This window comes from Nothoprocta perdicaria, unplaced genomic scaffold (assembly GCF_003342845.1).
Source record: "Nothoprocta perdicaria isolate Ctin4 unplaced genomic scaffold, notPer1 scaffold_0, whole genome shotgun sequence".
NCBI classification, from domain to species: domain Eukaryota; kingdom Metazoa; phylum Chordata; class Aves; order Tinamiformes; family Tinamidae; genus Nothoprocta; species Nothoprocta perdicaria.
Genome location: NW_020454092.1, coordinates 3,881,307 through 3,894,085, shown reverse-complemented (window position 1 = coordinate 3,894,085; position 12,779 = coordinate 3,881,307). Strand labels below are relative to the sequence as shown.

At 34.0% G+C, this 12,779-nt stretch overlaps 1 protein-coding gene across 1 annotated transcript; it reads right to left on the bottom strand.

The window, feature by feature from the left end:
- Positions 1 to 231: 231 nt before the first annotated feature.
- On the bottom strand, positions 232 to 11,886 carry GCG (glucagon). Its single transcript, XM_026037987.1, has 7 exons — positions 11,793 to 11,886; positions 7,302 to 7,402; positions 6,752 to 6,913; positions 5,872 to 5,925; positions 4,141 to 4,278; positions 1,763 to 1,906; positions 232 to 744 (listed from the first exon to the last, which is right to left on the bottom strand). Exons 2-7 carry the CDS (start codon positions 7,397 to 7,399, stop codon positions 720 to 722), a joined length of 621 nt encoding a protein of 206 aa, XP_025893772.1. The 5' UTR covers positions 7,400 to 7,402; positions 11,793 to 11,886; the 3' UTR covers positions 232 to 719.
- Between the last annotated feature and the right edge of the window lie 893 nt (positions 11,887 to 12,779).

The following is a 12,779-nucleotide window of genomic DNA, read 5'->3' as shown; positions in this document are numbered from 1 at the left end:
CAACACATCAATTTCTATTATGTTCTATTATCTTTTCTTCTTATTCAAAATTCAGGCAGGTCATTTTCGAAAATCATTATGGAGAAAATGTGACAAAACAAAATGTTGATTTTGTTGTGTCATTCCAAACAAATCAATTCAAATTTCTCAGTGACACTACATTTTAGAATAAAGTAAATGGCAGTGCTTCAGACAGGCACAAGGGGAATACACATGAAAAGTCAACAGAAAGAAGCTTGAAAAATTTATTTAAGGCTATCATTAATATCCTTAAAGCTTAGCCTTTTTATAACAAAAGTTTCAAGAGGGATATTCACTTCTCAGACATTTGTAACTGCCAGCCCCTTAACAAATAATACAAATAATTGGTGGTTGAATCATTTCTATGTAGAAGTCAACTTTAGAGAAAAACAATTTCATGATTAAATGTAAATGGACTTAATTTGGTTCTAATAAAAGAAAAATATGAGAATGTGGAACTTTCATAGTCTTAAATGTATTAAAGTGGCTCTCCTTCAGACGATAGATTTTCTACATATAATCCTTTAGCAACACTAAACATAGTACAATTATTTCCTGGCATGCAAGGTGACATAGCTTTATGTTACACCCAACATAAGTGACAGAATACAGATTTCAGAATCTCTTAATAGCTGGCAGTTGATGCAGTGAAGATCTTCATTTATCCCATTTTTATTTTGTTTTGTTGTTGTTGTTTTTTACTGGTATTCTCCCAAAACGTCCCTGGAAAAAAGCAGCAGCAGTAATCAGGACATATTATAAATTTCTTAAGATTTACAAAATATGTGCAGAACATTTTTTTTTTCTGGTTAAGAGTTAGCAGATGTTAGTTCTACAAACTCCTCAATGCCTCTCTTCAATAACAGATTGAAGACAAAATTATTTCTAAAGGAAAAGCTTTGTAATATTTTCTAATAGATGTTTTTCTTAAATTATTTTTTCAATGCTGAACTACAAACAGACACTAATCAAAACTATAATTTAATTATAGCTTCCAAATTTTTGAGGTAGTATTTGCTGTTTTAGACTTCCAAAACCTACTGGTGATCTTGGGTACCTCAAACTTCAAAAGACCAAAAGTAATCTAATTTTCAGAATGGGCACTCAACATTCTGGAAAATCTGGCCACATATGCCTCTTTAGTTATCATTTTATTATTTTTGAAACTTTTTGCTAATATTAACAAACAATGCTTTATTCTTAATGCATTCACGAAATTTGCTTAGAAGATGTTTTTCTAACATTTGCCTATGCGTTGGCACACTAAAGCGGAGTTAACATAAAGATTAGCAACTCTGGTTACAAGACCCTATTCCCTAACTCCAAGCCACAGTTTAGGGCACATAGTCACAGTTTTTAAAAATAGTTGTTTTAGTACAATGCTATCAATAAATATTTCCGATTTTATAATGCTTATGCAAATTAGAGTTTTATTTATACTTTAATATGGTCTCAATTCTGGTGACATTCTGTGGCAAAACTCCCCTCCAGTTAAACAGGAAGCTATTTAATAGGCTCACCACTGATGCAAAATATAAACTATATTTGGAATTATTTTTGTTTATAATGTGCTAGCCTTGTTTGGCACTGTCTATAATATGAAGCTTGCCATACATTTATAGATATATTAATAGAGAAAAATGAGTTGGATGACAAGCCATGTATGACACAAGTATGATGTGTGAAAAGTACACTTAAACACACATTATATTAAGAATTAACATGATCAAAATTCAAGCACCTTTGGGTAACTTTTGTGTTAATCAGCCATTTTAAGAACTCTTTGGCAGCCATATCATCAAGGATTTTGTTGATATCACTTGTGAAAGTGCCGTCCGCATGTCTTCGGCCCATTTCTTCGGCCACAAGAGCTTTTTCTGGGAAACTTCAAAGAGAAGAAATTATCAAACAATTCACAGATCAAAATAAACACACTGCTTAAAAGGTCTTCATTATTGAGTCTAAATCACTGTGCCCTGCTGGAGGTTGTAAGGAGTGGAAGTTTGATCCTGATGTTATGGATCAATATAAGACAATATATATATCAGAAAAACTTCTGACACATTTTTTAAACAACAGAAGCAGTTTAGAAGTCTTCCTCCAGGTAAATACTTGTCCCTTAGATGGGCCTAAATTCCTCTCGAGCATGCTTAAAAAGCCAAACATACAAAAATATACCTCATTCTGCATCCTCTATGTCAAGTGAACTAGACAACAATAAAATTCACAGTAGATTTACTAAAAGTTACTATTTAAAAAATACTATTTAAAAAAAAAGTTACTATTTAAAAAATATAGTCAAATTTGTATAAAGTTTACTCTTTTAATCAGACATACAAGGTCCTAGTTTCATAGTTAAAATTGTTTTGCATAAACATTTAGACATTAAGACACCTTTTTTAAGAAAAATATTACAACATCAGCACTTCAGATTTGGATTAGATCCTCATTCTTGGTTCTGTCCCTTTTCAACCACTGGGAAACCACTGCACCATGGGTTTGATTTAGGAAGTTTTCCCTTTCATGTTATATCCCATCAAAAACAGGGAGATTCTAATCAGTTCCAATAAGTTGAGCTGTTACTGGAGTGCACTGCAGTTTATGACCACTGACAGACAGAATTGTTCTTTTCATGCAATAATTTAGCCTGGCCCATCAGCTGGTTCTGGCAAGTCTATATGCAGGTTTGAATGCAAATACTACCAGGCAGGCCTAGTCACAGGTTTGATTGCAAATACTACCAAATAATAAGGTGGAGGAGGGCGGTCTGCATTTAGTTGTCCATCTAAGATTCTAAGCTCAGTTTATTGCAGCTAGGTTGTAAGTATAAATGCTTGTAATTACAAATATAATTACAAATCTTTCTTACAAATGAAAAAAAACCCACATTTTTTTTCTGCTCTTGAAAATAAAACATGACAAAGAGAAAACCTGCACATTTGAACATCACTGTGAAGTGCCACCAACCTTTCTCTTCTTTTTATAGTTTACCTTATTCATTAAACTCTGTGTTTTTTTCAAGAAATGGTCATCGTTTCCATAATTTACTTTTACCTATTTACTCTTCCTTGACTACAACACACAATCTTGTCTTACAGATTATATTTTATTGTTGTCATTATTTATTATAGTACGAGAGACTTACATAGTACTTTACAGCTGGTAGAATATATGATCAGAGGCTGAACTGAAATCCCTGCCCCGAAGAGCTTACAGTCTAAAGGCACAAACAAGTACAGAGCAGTCAAGGTGGGGAGTGCTTGTGCATGGTTCAACTAGTAAGCCACGCAGAGCTGGAAATATGATGAGATAGAAGGTGCCTGGAGAAGATTAAAGATAAGGGTGATCCAAGTACAAGACTATCATGATGGAAGGTCTCAAGTCATGAAGGGCAGATGAAGAGAATAGACTTGAGAAATCTGCGATGAATGTATAGAGAACAAATTATGACTGAAAGAAATCAGAAGTACAGGGCAAAACAGTGGAGTATGGAGTCCAGAAAAGCCTTCAGCATAGCAAAAGAAGTAGGTGCGTCTTAGAAAGGAAAATACGTCATAGTTATAGGAAATAACGGTTATTTTGGCAGCAGTAATTTAAGGAGGCTGTGGAAGGTAGGAAGAAAAAAGCAGTCATCAATAGCTGCTGGGTATGGTCTCCAAAGCATGGGGTATAGCTATGGTAGCAGGGGCAAGAGCAGAAATTTAATTTTGGAAATATTGAAGAGGAAAACATTGGCTGCGAAGGAGAAAAAAAAAGAGAAAAGTATTTAAAAAGACCCTGACTTGAGTCATCTCAATGGTGGTTAAGAAGATTGTAAGCAATTTTATGTGAAGAGGGAAAGATGGTAGTTAGAGCAAGGTCTGGTTTAGTTTTAGATGTGTTGACCTTAAATATGACTTGACCTTACGGAGTGTAACAGCATGATAAGCAGGTTTGTTTTAGTTTGTATTTGAACTTCATCATTTAAAATGGTAGTGTAACACCCATGGAATATCATCTATTACAAAAGAAAAGCAAGAAATACAGCAAAAATGATCAAATATACAAGATTTCATCAGGCATGATTTCTAACATTGAAAGAAAGGCAAAATTTAATAATAGGAATGGATGGTTTCTTACTCTCTTCTTCCTCGTCCATTCACTAACCAAGCGATGAACTCTTTGGCAGCTTGACCTTCCAAATAAGAGGTGATGTCACTGGTGTAGGTGCCTTCAGCGTGTCTCTCAAATTCAGCGTGACGCTTGGAGATTGCATTGCTGAAAGAAGAGCAATACTCTAGGATCAGATTTTTTTTATCTTTTTATCTTTGCTAATTATTATTTTCCACCAGACTAGCATTCCTACTAGGGAAAAGGGATTTCTTTCTTTCTCAAATTATTCCCAATATTTTCATTTTAAAATTCTGAAGGCATTTTCTGTGCTATGTTGTAAAGAGATACCTGAACTGTTTCTGAACAAGTTAGATCAGGTGCTGAAAGCAAATAGAGCTGCATTGGAATGGTCTTCTGATAGATTAACTAGTTCTGCTCCACAGACTATGTTGTATTCTATAGACATACTTCCTTTTAGTTACCTCTTGTTGTGCCAACCAAAATATTTCCACTAAATCATTCCTTCTGCCTTCATCTTCATAATTTCTTAGCCAAAATGTTCCAGCTTAAACTCCTTTTTCTTTTAAGTTCTTTTGCATTTTGGATTGTTCTGTTGAATATTCATCTCTCTGACCAAGCGATAATCTTGGAACAATTTGAGACCTCTTAATCTGCAGTTTATGGGGAAAAACAACTGCCTTCCTTTCTCCCTCTGTGCTTCTTTCTCCAGTGTAGAGCAAAATTATATTACTAACTCTTCCGAAGACAATTTGCAATGAGAGTAAGACACATTTTTGAGTATTTAATCTGGATAATTTCCCTTGCATTTGTATTTCAGAAATAGCTACTTTCTGCCCAATTTTGAAATTCATTTAGCCCTTTTTATTATTTTTCCGTGTTCTTGGGATTTCACCATTCCTCCCAATTTAGTACCATCTGCACTTTTCGTCAGCATGCTAACTAGAGCTGTTTGGAACATTTTTGATGAAATGTTAGTTTTGTTGAGATATGCCGTTTCATTGAAGCTGAAACATTTCACAGATTTGGTATTGATTTTGACAGTGTTTTGAACGGAAAGATCTTTGTGATCCAGACTGCCCTCTTTGGTATTTCTGACAAAAGGAAGAATGAACATAGGTATTTCAATCTGTTTTTCAAAACCACTCAGGGGATTTTTGTTTGTTCAAAATTTCCAGTCCCTTCATCCGCTCCACCAAACACTGTCAGGAAACAAAATTTTGGCCTTCAGCAGCTCTTTTGTTCTCCATTTCCTTTTCTAATATGAACAATTTATTTAAAATAAGACTGAGCAGTGAGGACTAAGCATTGGATCATCTTTTATCAGTTCTTTCCATCTTGCTGACCAGCCATTTCCCTTCATTAGAATCCTCCAGCTAGTTTTCTTTCAACATAATGACTTTTTTTCTTCATCCTTCTGTACCAAATTTTTGGAATTTTTAATCTTCTTCTCTCCACTTCTTTATTACTTAAAAATCCTCTCCTGCAATTTATGCTCTCATCCTGTTGCATTCTATGAAGCCATTTTGGAAATTCAGTTGCATATAGATACAGAACATGGTTGCAGGAGGAAATAACATAGCAACATTTCATCTTTACTTGGAAGAAAGAGGTGCAGGATAATTTATTTAATAGATATTGCTTGGATAATATAAAGAACAATGGTTATTTCTTTCTTGCTTAACAGAAAACTAGCTTGCTTGATTCTTTTTTGTCTAACAAATCTGACAATTAGAATACCTTGAAAGCTGGTCCGGGAATTCATCATTCTCTTTGTCCTCCTGCCCCTGTTGTCTGTAGCAGAATTCCAAAATCATTAGATCATTATTACTTGAACATTGTGCAGCATGCATGAGCTGAAAATATTCTATTGGATCTTATTTAAATTTCATTATAAACATCTATGACTGAAATCTTAATATTATATGTAGTTTTGGGGTGACAGTATCCAGAAATTGTTAACTTTTTAAGATTTACATCAGAATTAAAAAGCATTAACATTAATGTGTTCTGTAAGCAGATCTTCTCCATGACACACAGAATTACATGAAATTATTCTTCCTCTCAGCTTGGTGACTTCTGTCCAAGCAAAGCATGTCTTGGAAAACCATGCAAACTCATGTATTAACATTATGTTTGTGATATCAGTAAACTATGCAGTGGCCAATGAAGCTTAAACATTAGCTCCCTTCTCATAAAGGAAGCTTCAGGATTAGAGTAACTGTAGGTAGAAAAGTTTTATTAAAGTTGAGCTACATAAGCCTTTATATTATATTTACATACATTATGTCTATTGAGCTCCATTTCCAAAGACAATTGTCTACAAGAGTTTGATGTGCAGTCTCATGGTGGACAGCATATTAGATAACAATAATAATACTGCTAACAATACAGATAATAATATACTTGATCTGTCTAAATTCTTTTGAGTGACTTTGCACATAACCACATTTCTAATAACATATTAACACTATATAAAAATTATTCTCTAGCATTTTATTCATTGGAGGATTACACGTAGTTATGCAAAGGGAAGTGGAAATCAAACTGAATTCAACCAGATAGTAGATTTGTGTTTGTTTTCTCTGGAGATTTATAGCAGCATGACCAAAACACTTACCCATTTCTTTTGGTACTCATTAGCCATTGCACAAAATCCTGAGCTCGTCTAGTGTCCAAGTACTTGCTGTAGTCACTGGTGAATGTGCCTTGTGAATGACGTTTCACTTCATTCAGTTGTCTAGATTCATCTAATGGTTCAGACTGGGAAGTTTTGTATGATCTATGAAAAATTTGAACTCATTAAATGTTACTTGAAAACAGTACATTCTACAATGCATTAGATTTCTTTTTATAATATAATTTTATGCTAAGACAAGGTAAGACAAAATGGCCTATCATTGATCATCATCTGACTGGTAAAATGAGACAATATAATAGATATTGTCCAGCATACTGGACAATTACAAGGTCTTCCTGGATAACCACGTCAGCTATTGCTTGGTCAATGTCTGGGCTGTCAGAATATTAAAAACTTCTGGCAGTTTCAGTGGTAGATCAAGTACTGTATAATATAAAGCTAACATTAAGTTATAGTATGATTTGCTTTGAACGATGAGAAAACAATGGTCACACCAAGAGTTTGTAGAAGTTTGATCTATAACATTTACCTTGATTTCTCCTCTGTGTCCTGAAGAGGATTTTGCCAGCTCCCTTGAACTATCATTAAAAGCAGCCCAGCAACAAAATAAACAGTTTTCATTTTCATTGTCTGCCAAAACACAAATAAGGCAATGAAGAAAATGTGATAATGTTTACATGCATACAACTTCTTCCTTCCTCCTAATTCTTGACCCAGAAAATGTTACAGGCCATCCTATTTGTTTGAAAGATGTAACAGAAATGGTACATCAGATCACGGTAATGCTCATCATGAGCGCTCTAGTAACTTCAATGGTCTAAATAATTTTAATGTGCTATTCAATACAGATTATAGTATTACAGTCTGTACAAAACTTCTGGTGATTCACAGCCAAGCTGTGATTCCCCTGCTTGTACTGGTGACTGATTACTCATGCAAGTAGTTCAGTCATAACTTTTACTGAATGTCACCAAGGGGAGCAAGACATTCTCTGTTTCCGTAGTAGTGTGTGCTACAATTGTCATTATCTCATGCATTGTTATTAGTCTGTAGACACATAGTCTCCTCTCGGACCAACACTGCTGGACAAATAAATCTTGATCATTTGGGCCCCAAAAAAAAAAAAAAAAAAAAAAAAAAGACAGCTGATGGCAAATTCACTCAAAAGTGCTTTGCACAAGCACATCTATATGAATAGAGGTAAGCGGAAATCTACATATCTACTTTTAAAACCATCCACTATGTATTGTTCATTATTTACTGTTTTGAATCATTTACTTTTGGAATGACTGTATAGAAAAAATAAATTAATTTTAAATTTGGTTAGGTGTTTTTACTGTGACAAATAACGTGCCATTCATTGTGACATTTTATTCATTCTTCAATGAATAAAAGCTTGTTCGTTGGATACCAAAGAGTAAATGCTCATTCATTCAAACTTTAAAGTCAGTACAGATCGCAATATTAATCTGCTGAAAAGCAACAGAAGTTGCAATGAGTTCACTTCAGTAAAAATGTCACTGGAAATATTTCAGCATGCACTTCAACTTGTTTGTGCGTATTCTGTCATCCATGAAATTTTTCTATGAAAGTTTATATTGCAGTCTGAAATACAAAGGGAGATAGGAAGGATGAGTGCATGGAAATAAAACAGTAGGTGGCAAAGTAAGGCATATCCAAAAGACACCCTCCACACTAAATTTAATCTGCACTGAATTACATCCTCCAGCTCCACTGATCTTACTTATTTAAATTCAATGAATTATAAAATAAGGCACTCTAGAAGAATATATTCTTTATGGCAGTGCATATGCTAAATTTAAATATGCTATGGCATGGAGGAAGTCAAATCAAAATTTTGAAGGAATGATTTGAAAGCAAGTACACATTTCAGACTTCTCTGTCTCTGGAATCAGTTGGCTTGTACTGAGGAGTGCAAATGCAGGGCAATATTAACATCTGCAAAAAAAGCCTATTCCTGCATCAAAAGCCTTGCTGCTGCAGGGGTGCTATTCTGCTCCAATACTATCCCTCAGTTTTAGAGTAGACAGTAGAATCTTTCTGTTTCTTACGTCAGTTATGGAACAACTTATAGTTGGAGATCAAAAGTAACAAAAGCAAATATTCTCTGGGACTGAGCAATCTAACTGAAGACTCAATGGATAATGTAGCATTTTTATTATAAACGGCTTGTGATTATCTTGCAGTAAGCTTCATCAAATGCCTGACATATATGTTAGAACTAAATAAAAGCATTCAGTAATTCAGATTGCCATGTTGATAAATATATACATATTTGGATAGAGCAATGATTGCTGGAGAATGTATACTTAGCACACGTGACCTACCATGTCATATGTCATATACTGCAGGAGAAGCTAGAGGAATTAAGCGTACATGAAACTGGAATGTGCCTTATGGTGGCTCTCAGCTGATATAAATTGTAACTCCATTCTGTGAATCTACAATATTTTTTATACATTTTCTCAATAGCTAGGAAGAATATATTTCTGTAGGTGTTTTGCTGTTGGTGCCTTTTAAGTCAATCTTAATAAATTTTGATGGAATCAAAATCCTATACTGTAATACTTTAATATCCAAATCAAAGTAGTTGAGTTAAATCTTAGGCAAAACCAGGAAAATAAGTTGATGAATACAAGATCTGGTGGATTGTACCATTAAGTGCTGGGATCCATTTCCCTGTCTCCATTAGAAGTCACTGGCACTGCTCATTTTTTGATGGTGTGTACGGAGACTAATGCTCTCCAGGTTTCTGTAATGCCCTTTTAAATGGAGTTTGATTCCTACACTTCATCATACCTTGCTTGGACTAACAAATATGATAGTGACCATGGAACCATTCAGCCCTGTTAACAACCCTAACCATAGCATTGAACTCTTTTCACTGTTTCTTTTGCAGCTGTAATTTGGTGGTGCAACACTGACATCCAATGTTTATCTAAAAGAATGCATCATTTCACATTTCCTAGGCTTAGGACTACCGGACAAAAATTGTATTAGTCTCTGGAAGATGTCTCTGTTGCAGTCAGAACTGCTTTCCTTGGAATGTAGTGACACCATTGCTATCTGATTTAGTTGTAAACAAGTCATCCCAGACACCAAATAAGTTAATTTGAAAGAAACAGCCTAGTCATTAAATCCAGTCCATTTTAAATAGTATCAGACACCAAACTTTGTTCTTGTGTATTAGATTTATAAGTATCCATTCAAAGCCCATTGCAATTTGGAAGTAGGTAGGTTTACAGTGATTTCAATGTATTTTGAACCTGATCCTCATGCCTCTGACCTATACAGCTAGCAGATGTGAACAGTTCCACTGGCTATATTATGACTAAGAATGTGCTGAACATTAAATGTATGTTTAGCCTCTAATTTTTCAGAATCAAAATCTAGTAAAAAGAGAGATGTATAAATGCAATTTCGGAAATTAATAGAGTTTTCAGCTAGACAATCCTGACAATGGTAAAGCATTCATTTTTGAAAAGCACTGCCCAGTTTTTAAGCTTCGAATATGTTCTCTTAAGATTTAGAATCAGTTTTGTATGTTCTACATTTCATAATTGCTGTTGGTAATCCACACTAACAACAGTTATTTTTTTTCTTTAAGTTAAAGTAACTACAGTTTTTAATGAGTAGATAGTTATTTTATTCCTGGGCAAGCAAAAATATTTTGTACAGAAAATAGATGTTTATAGAGATGATGATCAAAAGAATATTTGTTGTTTTATTCCATTAAATAATTCATTTTCATATCAGGAAAAAAAAAAAAAAAAAAAGGTTTTATCTGCTTCAACTAGTTCAGGTCACTAGGAAATACTGAAAAAAACCCAACAATATGTAATCTCATTGCTAAGGTCTCAGAAAAGTAAGGTTGATCTTAAATGAAAATTTTTGGATCTCTGCTTACTAGGCTAATGGTAATGTTGCTAATTGCTTTTTGATTGGAGATGAAAATCATGGGATTACTGAATTTGTAGCATCAAAAAGTAGGTAACAAAAATGCTTCTCAAATATTGATCAGAAAGTTTTAGTGCTGAAAATATTGACTCCTGAAACATTTATTTTGCATTTGCAGTTAGAAAGAAATATTACTTCCTTTACACACATGATTTTGTTGGGTTTTTTTCAATCTATATTATTGCAGATATCTTTGTACACTGTGTGGAATCTGTACTAGCTTTGTCTCAGGAGTTTACAACAAAGAATCTTTCAGAAGTCAGATTTGGGTCTATTTCTAGTTTAAAAAATACAAACTACGGACTTGCTCTGTGTATACATATACTTTGCTTCAAACATACATACCATGCTATAAAATACCTTGTGGAAAGTTCTAAGCCTAAGGTATTCTGTAGGACAGAAATCTGTACTAAATTTTATACAATAATCACAAAGGCCCAGATTTTTTATTAAATGCTATAAAATTTCCATATGAGAGCCTATAGTGATATGACAATAACAGTTACTTGAGACAAACTAACATAAAAGTAGAACAATGGAATGGCAATCTGGCTTGGACAATTTTTAATAAATGTCTACAGAAACCAACTTTTGTATGCATTCTACTAATTTAATCACTTATGTTTAGGATGTATATATATGGACTGAATGTAATTTTTAAAATCAGACTCATTAAGTATCTATAAAGCAGATAAAAATACCAAAATCAATAATTATGTATCTCACATTTAAATTGGGACTACAATGCATATCTTTCATGATCTCATGTTTAATCTTGCTTCTTTCAACTACTTCTGTAACCCTAGCAGTAGATTTGCCATTTTGGGATCATTCTCCGTTGGGCTAACTGAATAACCTGAATAAAGATGTAAATCATGAAGACTAGTCAGTAACTCCAAACATCAATCATTTTAAGTACCCAAAACCCCACTACTGTATGGAAAGATCTTGTGCCTGTATTGCAGACTTTGGACAACACAATTCATACAATGCACTCATCCTTCTCAAACAAACTGTACATAGTAGTTCATAAAAATCTTACCTTCCAATACTTTGAAGTGATACGTAGCAGCTGGAGAAGGATCTGCTGCTCTCTCTTCTGGAACTATGGGAAGCCTTGAGGATCCTGAGATCTGTCTGGCTGCCTCTCTTGCAGCCTTATATATATACTGTTCAGCTCTAGTAAGCATTACGAGAGTGTATCATTGCTGACAGTTTCCTTATTCAACTTAAAAAAAAGCCATCATATTTGCTATTCATTTCATTTGATAATTTTACAAGCAATTTCACACATTCATTCTGCTTACTTTATGACATCAGTGCTAACATGGATTTGCAAAAGGAGTGAGGTAGCAATGTCCAAAGCAGTAAATATCAAACAGGGCATTAGGATGATGAACTGGTGGCTAAAGGTGCTTGGAATCAAGACAACAATTTTTCTAGCTTCTGATTTCCCACTTCTAATATTTGTATACTGCAAAATCCTGACCCTGTTGGTGTTTATAATGTTAACTTCATCAAATGATTTCACATTAAGGTTTATAAATTCAATGCATTGTAACAATAACCTCCACAACTCCCTCAAAAAAAAAATTTAATTCCTCAGGTAATCTGTTGTGGCCACATAATGAAAAGTAAATATTGCAGTGATGGTTCCCCATCACGTACAATCTAGCATTGGTCAAATTTAATAGAAAGATTTGATTATCTTATATGTATTATGCCAACTTTGTAAATTCTACTGTATAAAATTTCCTATTTGCTTGAAAGCAGTATGCTAACCAGTCATTACAAACTGAGTTTCACACTGCGGCCTACAGATTTATACAAAGGTATTGCTCACATATCTCTGTTCCCTAAAAAGTTTTCTCCTATACACTTCATATCATACATAAAAATAATTCTTTGTAAAATGCAAAAGGGCACACATGTGAAATATGATTATTACATAAGTAATGGTAGGCAAGTAAAGGTAGTCCAGGGATGTAAGCAGGTAGTCCACATTAAATAGGAAGGGTGTCACCTTGAG

Excerpts from the sequence above, each read along its gene's own strand:
- GCG (XM_026037987.1), bottom strand. The coding sequence starts at position 7,399 with ATGAAAATGAAAACTGTTTATTTTGTTGCTGGGCTGCTTTTAATGATA. Across the intron at positions 6,914-7,301 it reads GACACAGAGGAGAAATCAAG|ATCATACAAAACTTCCCAGT; the intron begins GTAAATGTTATA and ends AATTTTTCATAG. Across the intron at positions 4,279-5,871 it reads TTCCCGGACCAGCTTTCAAG|CAATGCAATCTCCAAGCGTC; the intron begins GTATTCTAATTG and ends CTCTTCTTTCAG.